The sequence below is a fragment of the Indicator indicator genome, chromosome 8 (genome assembly GCF_027791375.1).
Source record: "Indicator indicator isolate 239-I01 chromosome 8, UM_Iind_1.1, whole genome shotgun sequence".
Taxonomy (NCBI): domain Eukaryota; kingdom Metazoa; phylum Chordata; class Aves; order Piciformes; family Indicatoridae; genus Indicator; species Indicator indicator.
Window position 1 is genome coordinate 34,503,864 of NC_072017.1, and position 14,130 is coordinate 34,517,993.

The following is a 14,130-nucleotide window of genomic DNA, read 5'->3' on the forward strand; positions in this document are numbered from 1 at the left end:
TAGATTGCTTATCCATTTGTTTTATTTTGCCAATTTTATTCAATGTGTGTGTGTGTCTGTCTGTCTGTCTGTCCCAGCTTGATTTCTGATGCTAACATCTTCCTTAGAGCAATCTAAACATTCTATGATACAATCAAGTAGGATAGCAATGACCTCTGTCATCAGAGTTGATCATCAGTTAATGATATTTCCAAGTAGATACCACTGAACAATTATTCTTTTTTCCTAGGTAAACCACATAATGAAAATCCTGGAGACTCTTTGTCTTGCATCTATGAAGCAGTTCTTGCAGACGGTGAGTTGAATTCCTCCCTGCATGTACTCAAATAAAGCATATACTCCAGAAAGCTAAATTGGCTTTCATACATTGTGTTGGACATGAAAAGCAATAAATTAACCTTCCCACAGCATACAGTTGTGTAGAGGAGTATGCCTTGTTCTCAAGCATCCGCCCACACATCTATAAACACATTCTTGTGAGAAGTGTGAAAAGAGGAGATTCAACAGGGATATTTCCTTTTTTCCTTCAGTTTCTGAGTAGAGAGAAAGAAAGGCATGGAGAGCTTTCATTTTCTGTTCCCAGCATGAGGAGTTTTGTTTGTAGTAACAGAGAGCTGATTTGCAATTTCAGATAGAGCAGTCCTACTTGCCATTACATTTACAGCACCATTCACTGGCTGCCTGAGGTTGGGAGTGGTTGGACTCCAGAGCCTGTTGACATTTGCTGTTCTGGTTTATTTATGTTTGTGAAAGCCTGTAAAGGCCTTTCTTAGGGAAAAGAGACTGGAAAAATCTCCACTTGCTAAAAGTAACAAGCTACATAATGTGTTTCCTATCCCCAGTTCTTATTTAACTTTATTTCTGGGTTGCCACTGTTGTGAAGTGCTGGGCTTAACAGCAACAGCATGGTGACAGATGGGAAAGGATGAGTAAGTTATTTTGGAATTCCCAGTGTAGCAGACCTGTGCTGCTGGACTCTGAGGTTTCTTATCCTTTGAGGCTGTTTTGCAGGTGAAGTGTAAGGGCAGGAGGATGCTGCAAGTTCACTGGCTATTCCTTACTGACACAAAGTCAGTGTATGTCGGTGATGTGTGGAGGTCAGATTTTTAGCTTCTCCAGTTAATTTCAAGATGTGAGCATCAACCTGTGTGCTCTTAAATACTCCAGTCATTTTTACTTACCAATGCAGAAACAATCTTGGAGCATCTGGCTTGGATTCTTTTGAGATAAAACTAAAAGGGAGGGTGCACTCAGGGAGCTCATTGGGTGCGCTTCAAACATGTATTTTACAGGTCTGGACCCGAACTGGCTGGAAATATGCCCCTTTGAAATGTGTACAGTGTGGGAGTATTTAGTGCCAACCATTTCTCTCTGCTAAATTTTCTCCTATTAGCTCTTCCTCTTTTCTGATGGGGATTGCTTGTGAGTCCCTTGGCATCTTGGGTACGGTGCAGTATTCTCAAGCAGAAGGCTCTGCTCTCTTCTCCTTACAGACCTATTGTCAAGGTTTCAAAGGATATCTCTTTTGGTCTTGTGATGAATGTGCTATGGTTCTGTGCTCTGACAAAGTTTGTTTTTACAAAGAAGGCTTTTTGTCATTTCTGGCTCATCATCCAATTGCTCAGTAAGCTAGCATCATTGTTCCTTTCATTCATGACTGTGATGTCGAAAAAATGAGACAGTAAGAGGGGGAATGGTCAGGGGAAACAGAGAATCCAAGGGAAAGAAAGGACTGGGGAGATGTTCCTCCAAGATATTGCTGCTTTAAACCCTTACTCCTTTTCTATGAATCTTTTTCTGAAGAGCTGCTTCACAAATTGCTCTAGAGTGGGTGCCTTTCATAGGGTGTAGTTCTGCAGGAGCAGACTGCTCCACTGTGGGTCCCCAACATGGTCTCAAATCCTGTCATCAAGCCCGCTCCACCAGGGGCTTCTTTCTCTCCATGGCTCCACAGGTCCTGGACAGAAGCCTTTTCCAGTGTGGAGTAAAGGTATTCTTCAGGGGCAGTCACCTGCTCAGTTGTGGAGTCCTCCATGGGCTGCAAGTGGGCATCTGCTCCACTGTTGACCTCCATAGGCTGCAGAGGCTTAGCTTGCTGTCTTGCCATAAGCTGCAGTGGAGTCTCTTCTCTGACACACCTCCTGTCCTCCTTCTCACTTGGTGTCCACATAGTTGCTTCTTTCACATCCCATCTCTGCTGCAGGTTTTCTCACAGATTCTTCTTTTTTTTTTCTTTTTTTGTTTCTTAAATATATTATTGCAGAGACACCACCACTGTTGCTGGTCTACCCAGCCATGGCCAGTGGTGGGTCCAACTTGGAGCAAGGGAAGCTTCTAGCAGCTTCTCACAGGAGCTATCACTGTAATTAGTGGTAGAACAAAATGGTAATTAGTGATAGAACAAGAGGCAACAGCCTCAAGCTGCGACTGGTAGCTTTAGACTGGACATTAGGAAAAAAATTTTCAGGGAAAGAGCGGTCAGGCATTGGAATGGGCTGCCCAGGGAGGTGGTTGAGTACCATCCCTGGATGTGTTTAAAGGTTGTTTGGATGTGGTGCTTGGGGATATGGTTTAGGAGTCAACCTTGTAGAGTAGGGTTCTCGGCTGGACTTGGTGATCCTGAGGGTCTTTTCCAACCTGGATGCTTCTGTGATTCTGTAGCCATTCCTATGCTACCAAAATCCTGCCACACAAACCCCACACAGGTGGAAAGAGCAGTGAATGGGTTGCAGAACATAGAGGAAAAGCAAACCAAACCAAAGCAAAACAAATTATATCCAATGAAGCAAAGATAAGCAGGACCTGACAATAACAAGTGATTGACTAAAGTGAATTGCAAAAGGCCTTGAGGGAGAAGGTCAGAGAGTATATTGGAAAATGGAAAAACAACGTGATCAATGAGATCCTTTGGGGAAATATGAGCTACAAGCAGATGTGATAACAATTGATTTGCTAGTGAGTGATGGAAAAGATCCAGTTGTAGAATGCTAATCACCATGATACAAATGTATGAGGACTAATTCCTGGAGGTGAAAAGTGAACAAATCAGGTCTTTAGCTGTTCATAAATGTTATGTGTTCACTGTATTTCCCATTTCTTTATAAGAAACACAGACTTATTTTTATTACTAGAAAGCTGTATTTTGAGGAATTCTCTCATGATTCCAAAGGAAATTTCTTGCTCCCCAAAGACTCATTATTTATGATTTGTAGTGAGGGTGGAAAAGTGAAGCAATCTTATTAGGATCTGGGTGTACAGTCTTGTAACCACAGAGATGAATTGTAAATGCCTTATTGTGGAATTGCATTCATTATTTGCCCTGCAAAACAGCTAGCCTCAGCTTTAGATACCACCATTTATGTCACATTCAGCTTCAGAAAAGGCAGTTCCCATTCTGTGAAACAGCTTTGTCTTTTTTAACATTTACCATGACATAGCATCCTAGCACTAATTAGATGAACCAAGTAGGGATGGGCAAACGGAGAACAAAGAGAGGGTTCTGAAGTGTAATAGCCATCTGCCTACTCAGCTTAGCAGCAAACACCTTTGGTTCCTGCTCAGAGGTCTCATCAAACTAACATATATGTCCATACTGTCCTACCTGTGTCCTGTATCAAACAAAACTGGAAAAAGGCCAGGCAGCACTTTGTAGCAAAATAGATTGCATCCCTTCTGCAGCTGAAGAGAGACTGAGATCCCTGGGGCTACTTAGTCTGGAGAAGACTGAGATGGGATCTCATAAATGTATATAAATATCTGAGGGGTGGGTGTCAAGTAGAGGGGGCCAGGCTCTTTTCAGTGGTTTACAGTGATAAGACAAGGAACAATGGGTTCAAACTAGAACATAGAAGATTTCACCTCAATGTGAGGAGAAACTTCTTTACAATGAGGGTGACAGAGCCCTGGAACAGGCTGCCCAGGGGGGTTGTGGAGTCTCCTTCTCTGGAGACTTTCCAAACCCACCTGGATGCGTTTCTGTGCAGACTCCCATGGGTGATCCTGCTCTGGCAGGGGGTTGGACCTGATGATCTCTAGAGGTCCCTTCCAATCTCTGATATACTGTGACACTGTGATAAAGAAGAGCTATCAGAGTACCTCTGCTATGTTATTCTTTCCTATAATGCTGTCTGCAATCCTATTTTGGTAAAATGTGTTTATTCTGGGGTCTAGGCTTTAGATTAAAGGACAGGGTCTTAGAAGATACAGACCTCAGATTACTTTCCTATTGATAACCCCTAACCAAAGAAAAATAATCAGGAGTTAGAAGGCAAGCATGGTTTTCAGATGTGTCTAAAAATACCACTCTTGATTGTGTTCCTGAGAAAGCAGTGTACCTTGTAGCCCACTCTAAGGGTCAATAGATTTTAGCTATTTCAAACTAAAGGTGGAAGTAAACTGCAAAGCAGCCTGCCCCTTAGGGCCTCAGTCTTGCTGACAACTCACTCCTTTGGTTTTTGACTTCTTTAATACCCAGCATGTCTGGCATGAGTCTTTCTGCTGACAGCTACTGTGGCAGCATGTCATAAGGAGACATGGCCTCTTTGATAGGCAAGTTTGTGGAATTTAGAGCTTTACAGATCAAGAGCAACATCATAAATTTCATCCAGGCATTGATAAGAGCCTTGGTCAGGTACTGGAGCTCTGCTGTCATTCTTGAAGTAAGATACATTTGGTAAATGAGCTGCTGCAGTCCAAGTTAGCTTCAATTACCAGATTGAGTTAAAGGTTGCTGTAAGGTGGAGTATATTGTCTTGTATCAGTAAACTTCTGGATACCATTAATGGTATGGATCCTGTACTTTGAGAAGGGCAAAGGTTCTCAGTGTCTCTCCCCCTAGCCTCTCCTAATGCAGCTGTTAAAGGACTTTTCGGTTTGTCTGCTCACAAAGAGTTCCTTGAGGTTGATAGCTGCAAAAACATAACCTTCTATTCATCCAGCTTTTGGCCTGTCTACTCAGTGTGCTTCCCTGAGGTATGACTTGATTCTAAAATACTCCTCTCTAGCTGGGTTTTTTTTGTATGTATTTCATTCAAAATGTAGCCACATGACACTTCTGTGTCCAAGCACAGTGTGCAGCTTGTGCTAGGCTTACATTGTAATTTAGAGATAACAGAGCTGCTAGACAACTACAGCTAACCCCTTTGGAACAGTAAGGAAGTTGCAGGACCATTTTATCAGGCAAACAAGTTTTGGAGGTCTGCTTAGAACCCTGAATGCCACTGCTGTTGGTGCTTTTGTCTTCAGTGGTAGTTTGAGTCAACAGCAGGAGGGTAACCTGCTTCTGTTGTAAAAGCACGTCTCAGATTTTGGGCAATGTTTAGTGCTGTGTAATCCTTCTCTGAAATACAGGTGAGATATGTGTGTGCTGATACCACAGAGAAATGGAGCAAAAATGCCAAAGTGTTCTTACTGTGATAGAACTCCAGTAACTCTGCAGTGGATAGATGGATTCCTAAACAAAACATTAGGCTTCTGGTGAACACAGAGGGCCCGACTTCAGTTTGCTGCTCCCTGGAGAAGAGGCAGGATGACGGATGCAGAATGTAGAAACTGGAAATAACAGGCTTGGGCTCCATCAGCTGTTCTGCTTAGCACCTAAATGACCGCAGGCAGGTGGTTAATATTTCCAGACTAGTCAGTCTGCCTAATAGTTTAGAAACTCTTTGGGACAGTCTTATTATGTACTTAAAGCTCTGCAGAGTGGTCATATTATTAGTACAACTGCTGCAGCTGAAAATCATAGGTTTGACTGCAGTAAAAATAATAATGTGAATTAAAATATAGTAAAAGATAAACTTAGTCCCAAAAAGCCTCAGCTTGTATGCATCCTAACCAGAGCATTGATTGCTGAGCTTAAGTCAAGTCTTTCTTCCAAGCCAAAGACCAGTTAGAGGAACAAGTTAGTTATCATAGCCTTAGATTGCATCTGAATATGTGGTTAAAATCATATGAAAGTAGATATATAAAGAAATGCTACTGCTTCATGGAAATTATTTCTTAAAGTTTATTGATAAATTCACGGCAAATTGCTTTTTGCTGGGTTTACTTGAAGGCAGGATTTTTTGGGTTTGCTATCAGATCCAATATGGTTACACACAGAAGACTTCTATATCATGTTTTGATGCTTTTATGATGATTCCATTAGGCTACAATTAAATCAGAATGGTAAATTGTTGTGATGATACAGGAACAGGTGGGTATGCACCTTCATGATCAAGTCTGTCTTTGCCTACACACGTACAGTAATACATAAAACAATAGGTGTGGGGGAGTTCGAGGAATTGCTTGGTTTGGGGAGAGAAAAAGACCTGAATGAAAATTGCAGCACCATCTCTTGCTAAGATGACATAAACACCAGCTCCAGATATTAAAAAATGCAAAACCTGGTCTTCATAGCTTTTAAAGGAACTGTCAGCTTGATGCTTATTTGCAAGAAAAATTGTTCACCATAAATAAAGTAATAGAAACGTTCTGGGGATGTGGGCAAAATAGGCCAAATCACAGAAAGATGCTGGTTTTGACAGATGAGCTCAACCATGCAGGAGAAACTGGTACTGAGAATGCTTTTGAGAAAAACAAAGTTATCTGTCAGTGTATTTGCAAAAGAGATGATTCAGCATAGAGAGAAACATTATTTAAAGCTTGTTCAATAATGAATATGTTTACTTTGGTCAGGAATTTATACATGATAGAAAACATATGAGGGAAATTAAGAATTAAGTTAGATGTTTATAAGTTTGAGTATGTATTGAAATTTTTTATGACTTTTAGAAACAGTTTAATTCCTAAGCCCTCTCTTATCATCAGTAAAAGATAACTTTTTTTTCAACAGAGCAGCAAAGTAGGTTTGCTTTGAAATCACATCTTAGAAAGGGCTGATGGTAAAAATGAATAAATCTCATGTTCATGCTGCGGAGAACAGGCTCACTGAATGAAGCCCAGTGTGCTAGAGGTTTGCTGCCTCCACTTTTCTCACAGCCTTTCTCGAGTCCTTTATAGAGCAATTTATGCACTAAGGGGCTGCCTTTCCATCCTACTTTTTGCTGAGTTCATGCAGCATTTACAAATACCCATACTTCAAGAGGATTTACTTCCATAAATGTCTGTGATAAACTTAGGGTGGATTTCAGGAACAATATGATGTGCATAAGTTTTATTTCCTGATTTTTCCACGTTACAGAAGGTTATTTTGAGTTGAGGTTTCTTTGGTTTGGTTTTTTTTTTTTTTTTTTCTTTCAGGAGGTTGGTTGGTTATTTTTGTTTGGTTTTGTGTGTGGTTTTTTGGGGAGCATAGTTTTTGTTTTCTTGTTTGTGTTCAGTGTTTTGTTTGGGTTTTGTTTGTTTGTTTTTGTATGGCTCTACTTTCAATAATATTTCTGCAGAGCCCTCTTATGTGTTTGACTTTTTAAGGCTTTTGAATTCCAAAGAAGTGACTTATACACAAGCACCTTTTCAGTTAGACCTCACAGGATCCAGTGAGACCACTTCTGCTTTACCTTACATTGGGTTGGGGACTGGTCCTACCATATTACATTGGATGACTCCTGCACTTAAATGATGTACTGAGTATAGCGTAAATGCTCTTCCCTTAGTCCTCCTTATTTTAATCTTTGACACTGGAACTCTCAGTGTTTTCTTTCCTGTGGCAAATGGTCCATGTTCTTGACTACCTTTCCCTTCCGTGTCAACTACCTGTCCTGATACTTCTCATCCTCAAACACATTGTCTCATGTAGGAATAAATGAGGCAATTTTAGTTCTTCAGCTAGCATTGCTTTAGCTAGAATTGAGGAAGGACTCAAATCTGTTAACCTAGCAGGTATTTTGCTTTTGTAAAACCAATCAAATTTTGGCTGTGAGATTCATTCCATGGGTAGCCTTAGAAAACACATAAATCTTTCATAAGTTTGTATTTTCTGCTATTTTTAATACCCCAAATCTGTCACGTACGTTGTTGACTCAAAACATGTAGCAAGTACCAAGTAATTAAAGACAGAGACAATTTATGATCCTCCTGTAGACTGCAATAGGGATAGCTAAAGAATATTTGAAAAAGGGAGTATCTGGGGACAGGGAGGAAGTTGGATGTGGCCTGAATGTTGTTCAGAAGCCATGGTGAGGAATTAATTGTTGAATTCACAGGAAACTAGAGGAGCTTCATTAAAATTTCTCAGTTCATGTGAAGAAATGCAGTTTCAAAGTAATTTGATTAATTCAGTTTGAAATGTTAAATTGAAAGCAATAATGCATTCCAAAAGGTTTTGTGTAAAATATACCAAATTGATGTTTTGAAGTGAAATGAATTAAAAGAGAACACTGAAGTAGGATTAAAAACATCAGCACTGTGCCCAATTAATGAATAACTGTTACAGTAAATGTGTGCCAATTTATTACTTAAATATGAACTTAAATTTAAGAGCAGTCATTTTAATGTGACCATCAGCAGTAGTTATTTGTCAAAAGTAAGCCAACAAAAATAACCTGATGGGAAATGGAGCATTACCCTCTATAACAGATACTAATTCCCAATAGGACTGCCTTGAATACTCCAGGGAAGATTGTCATAGATTTTCCTTTCTTTTTAGCTTCTAGCTCATAGTGCTTTCTAAGCATCATTAGATACAGTTAATAATTTCTTACACTTCGATCCTACAAGAAAGGGTCTGGTTTTGCTCACCCATTATTTTAATTGCTACTACTACATTTTAAGAACCTCATGGATAGGTCACCATTATAGAAATGTTAACACATTCACCAAGCAACAAATACCCTTTAATAAATCCTCTCTCTTAGATATCTCAGCATTATAATGATGTTCCTTTTATGTTTCTTTTAAGCTGATCTTCACCTACAGTTTTAAAATCTTGTTAAATGCTCTTTTTTCTGAAAGCCTTGGCAATTAGGTGAGCTCCCTAGCCATTGCTTTCAGGTTAAAAGCAAAGACTACAAAGAGGATTCACAGTGAAGGTGCCCAAAATGTAAGTGTTCAAAGGGCCTGTACATCAGGCGACAAATTCTACCCAACATTTACATTGGTCCTTTTGAGCTACTAGAATCACATTACTGTAGTATGGAAACTCTGAATGAGCTACATGGGTTTAGTTAATGCTACCAAGCCAAGGTTTCCTTAATCTCTGCTATATTGGTTGTTTGGCATTTACAAATTAACACTTTCTGTGGTTGCTTTGCATTCCACATTCTGCTGGTAGGTATCTGTGTGCTGGCTCTGGAGTTTGGTTATTAAATATATAGCGGTGATAATACAGGTCCCTATTATTCCTGGGCTGCTTTCACTGATTGTCAGGTAGACCTGAGAAAAGTCCTGCATGATGGATTTTTAGCTAATAAATTGGTAGCCACTTTCGAGTCAGCAGGGGAATCCCTCATTCTCTTAAATATCCAAGTATTTGATGTAAGAACCACATTTCTTAGTCATTTATCTAAAATTTAGGGCTGTGCAATCTAGGGCTGTACTGACTGGTTGAAGTCTTGCTGTTGCAGAAAAAATTAACATACAATTAATGTGAGAGGAAAAATCCTAATTTAAACCAACTTGTTAGCACTAGCATTGACCTTCTCAGCAGATGAATTATGGTGAACATTGAAAGGTGGAAGTAACTACTGTCATCTTTGAGAAGTATAGACTGTAGAAGTGAAGCTGTCATGAACTTCACGTAAATGAGAATGCACCCACAAGATCCTTGAGGAATGATCACTGACAGAAAGCTGACAGCTGAGAAACCAGTACCTACCAGATTTCTTATTTGATCCTTCATTTTGTCAGTCTGATAATGAAATGTTTTTTGTCTTTGCAAGACTCCTTTGCCTAAAGTGGCAGGAAAAAAAAAAATCAGAAGCAACATACACCTCATATGAGTCGACTTCTGAAGCAAGTTCTATGCACTTAAATATAAGCCCAGGGGAAGCTGAGGTTGGATAGCTGAGGAAAAATCTCTTCACTAAAAGGATTGTAAAGAACTAGGACAGGCTGCCTGTGGAAGTGGTGGAGTCACCATCCCTGGAGGTATTTAAAACATCTGTAGTTGTGCTGCTGAGGGACATGGTTTAGTGGTGATTTGGCAATGCTGACTTAACAGCTGGACTTGGTGACCTTGGGGTTGTTTTATTTTGCTTTTTTGTTTGGGTTTTTAGTTTGATTGTGGGTTTGTTGTGGTTGTGTTGTTTGGGGGTTTTGTTTCTTTGCTTTTTCTTTTTCTCAGATCTCTCACACTAAGAGCACATCTCTCGGGGGAGGGAAATTATGTACATCAGACATCGCATGCCCAAGATTCTGTACTACGTTCCCTGGCATAACCTCACTTATCAGACACATTTATTATAGAAAAATGTTACTAGATCTATACCTTCTTAGGCAAGGGAAGATTGGTAAGGAAAGGGAACATACCATATCAGACAAAGTGGTACATATTGGGGAAATAGAGGGAAGCAAAAAGTGAGAAAACTAATTGTAAATTACCAGTACTGATACTGGTAATGGAAAAAGTTCTGTGCCACATAGCAGCACTGTGTGGTTTCTATATCTCAGTCACTTGGGAACTGTTGGAAAAATCTCAAGATGGCTGTGGTACTTGTTTGAGCAAAGCCAAATTGCTAGTGTGCTGTATTCTGCCCACCACCAATTTATATTAATATTATACATCCATTTAAGAGGAAAAGATGTGCCTGGAAAATTATTTATGTCCTTGAATGTAATTGACTATGAGCGTTCCACACTTTACAGTAGTACAAGATTCTGTTGATGTCTCTCAGAATATTTTCTCACCAACCAGTCAAGACTTTCTAACTCTGAGCTGCTTGGAACGGTACCATTAATCTAACTAGGTGACTGCAATATGCTGGGTAATCCTGTGTGATGAAGAGCTGCTGCAGTCCTTTGAGATGGGTGGCAAGAGCATTTTGTACAAGGTAATAGAGTGTCTGGAAAGGAGTAGTAATGATACAGCTGAGAAGTGTGAAGAATAGATTTTCTAAAACACAGGCTTAGTCAGAGCTCTGCAGATGCAGTTGTCAGTTCTTTTCTATTTCCTCATTAGAATTCTTTTATTTGGTGAAGGATTTGTTATGGCTCTTGGGCCTGTACCGGTACAGCAAAAGAGAAAAGAACCTGGTTGCAAGCTGTGTGACTGATGTAGCACTTCCAAACCCATCCTATGCAGAAAAAGTATGCCTTCAGTCCATTGTTTGTCCATGAAGGAAAGCAAAGACTATGGAGTCTGCAATCCATCAAGGGTTAGGGCTGGGCTGACCACTAAACCAGAGACAGATGCTCTCTGCGAACCCCTCTCCCCTCCCAAAGGACAAGAGAAAGGGAAAAAGGACAAGACTAATGGATTGGAAAAGAGAACTAAAACTAATTTAATGAAAATAATTATAATAAAATACATACAAACTCAATATTGAACTCAACTCCTCTGACAATTGCCCCTCTGACAATTAGTCACCATCACCACTGATGCTATGGCAGAAGTCCTGGACTGGACCCAGTGGCAGATGGGAGCTGGACTTAGCAGCTGGATTCTGGAAGTGGATTCCGGAACTCATGGATCAGGATTTAAGGCAGAATGGAGAGAGTCCTCCTTGGACATTGAAGAAGGAAAAGAGCCTCAAGATTTCTCAGCCTTATACTGAATATGATGTGTATGGAATGGATACCTCATTGCAAACATGTAGCATGTCCTTGCTTACATACAGGGAAAGCAAAAGTGGTAACAATCCCCTATTATCCCAGTGTATGAGAGTTTGTTCTTCTGAGACTACAAAACTGGCTGATCCCTGTAACCTTACTGATTGCAATGACTTTGGTCTGAAGCCTGTGTCCCTTTTGATTTAGGAAGATGAAGCCTATGAGCAGAGCCTACAGGATCAGAACTTCAGAGACAAGCCCTTTATCAAAGGGGAAAGCCACCACATGAATAGGAATTTTGCCAGACTTTAATTCAGTGCCCTTAATGTTACTCCAGATGCCATATGAGTACTATGTTGGAAACCACATCATCACCATGTTTTGTTGATCTGGGATTATTAACAGTGTCTTTATTCTGCATTATTTATTTCAGATCACAAGACTAGCTCTGATGTTAACTTACCAGATGTCAGGGGAGCATCAGAAGAAACAGACCTCAGTTTTAAGACAGAGGTACTTTCTGAAACATTAGAAACTAACAAGCAGTCGATATTGGTGCTGCCAGGAAGAATATCGTGTGAGGTAAGGCTTTTGAGAGCTAAAATCTTTGGGATAACATTCGGTGGTGTTCTCCTCTTCCTGCTGCAGTCTCATTAAACACAGAATGTTAGGGGCTGGAAGGGACCTCGAGAGATCATCCAGTCCAACCCCCCTGCCAAAGCAGGATCATCTATACCAGGCCACACAGGAACTCACCCATGCAGGGAAAACAAATAGGAGATAAGGGGCTAAAGTGACAGTGCACCGAGACTGCAGGGGGATTTATTTTGCCTTTGTATCACATCCACACTGCAGCTAAAATATTTGCAAATAAAATAGTTTTGAGGCAGCCTTTGAAGGATTTTTAACTCTGTCAGAATTATTTGACAGCTTGGGTAGATATACTACAGTTATGTGGGCCTTGTAGTTTAGAGGGAGCATGTAGTCAGGCACTTTTTGAGACATATGGATTGTCTGTTGGTAAGAATCTGTGATGGGTACATGGATACGTGCCCATACCACGAGTTACACAACAAATGCTTGTATAAGCATTACTCTGGGTTTTAGCTAAATCAGAAATATTTGTACATGCACATCTGCACTGATATCTGATGGACACAAACATTCATAGGTGTTTGATTTCAGTCAGAACTGCTCTGAGAAAATAAATTAAAATAAACAGAGAAAGAACAATACCCTGCACTGCATTCCTTTATGTAATGGCCACAGTCAGATATGGAGGTTGTGGTGCACATGGAATGCCATGGATTTTGCTTGCTGTCATTCAGAGGTGACTTAACACATCATCTCATTATTGAGATCAGTACAGATCTAAGGCAGTAATATTCCCTCTGGTTCAGGGGGCAATAAGAGGATATTGTCTCACATTACCTGCTGCTTCTGTCTTATTTGACTGTCAGTTCACTGTAAGAGTTCGAGTGAGTCTCAAGAATTTGAGGTTCTTATTAGGCTGAATGTCATTCTTCTATACTATAAAGTAGAATGGACTTAGAAAATGAAACAATTTACCTACATATGCTTTTGAAGCACTGTTTTAAAATATTCTTAGCTAACATGAACTTAAAATACTACATTAATTGTGTCATTTATGTCAGTAAAATGCTAAAGGATAACACTGAGACAGAATCATGTTTTGATATTGTGATTTTTCATGTGAAGCTGTTGGTAAAGGAACTTTTCTTCCAACTTGTGTTTTCATTTGCATTTTATGCTTTCAGCATAAGTTTCTGAAGGACTAATGGGAACATGCTTTAATTTTATAGAACCCTGGTGAAATATTCATTTTGTTGAGAGATGAAATAGATGACGAAACCCTAGAAATTGAATTCATAGCAGATAATCAACAAACTAGGCTACAGCCAGCCTCTTGGAATAAGAAGGTCAAGTATGTGAAAGCCTTAGGTAAGGAAAACATTCTCTACATCTAAACAAACAGAAAATATTGGACTCCCTTTACTTTCTCTGATAAGTATTTTCACTTCCCCCTATTTTGTAGGTGTTTCCCATACACAGGTTTTGCACACAGAACATTTATTAATCATGCTGAGAAACAAGGCCTTGTGATTTATGGGAAACTAGGTTCTATTAGATTGGGTTTGTGTGATTAAGTGGCAGATGGCAATCTTAAAACATTAATTAGTCACAAATTAAGATTCTTCAACATCACTGCCATAAAATGCAAAGCTAATAATCTTTTCTTGTTACTCTATTAACAAAAAGTTTTATTTTATATTTAATGCAGTAAATTTGGTTATACTCCTCTCTGTAATTCTTACTAATAGAGGAAATACTTTCTTTTCTTTGTTCACATGCATACCATTTCTCTGTATAGCTCACCTTTTGTGGTTGTTTTTAACTGCTCCATCCTTAACTAGCTGCCAGTAGTTTCTTAAGATATTTGTGCACATTTAAGGGCCACACCTCTTC

At 39.7% G+C, this 14,130-nt stretch overlaps 1 protein-coding gene across 1 annotated transcript in view; it reads left to right on the forward strand.

Moving 5' to 3' along the window:
• The window catches only part of BANK1 (B cell scaffold protein with ankyrin repeats 1), a gene marked incomplete at its 5' end in the record, with an annotated part of 142,586 nt that overhangs the window by 12,761 nt on the left and 115,695 nt on the right, over positions 1-14,130 (forward strand). The window contains 3 exons of the mRNA XM_054382960.1: positions 230-295; positions 12,077-12,225; positions 13,467-13,605. Of these exons, the coding sequence (XP_054238935.1) occupies positions 230-295; positions 12,077-12,225; positions 13,467-13,605 (354 nt within the window). The remainder of the gene's footprint in view (positions 1-229; positions 296-12,076; positions 12,226-13,466; positions 13,606-14,130) is intronic.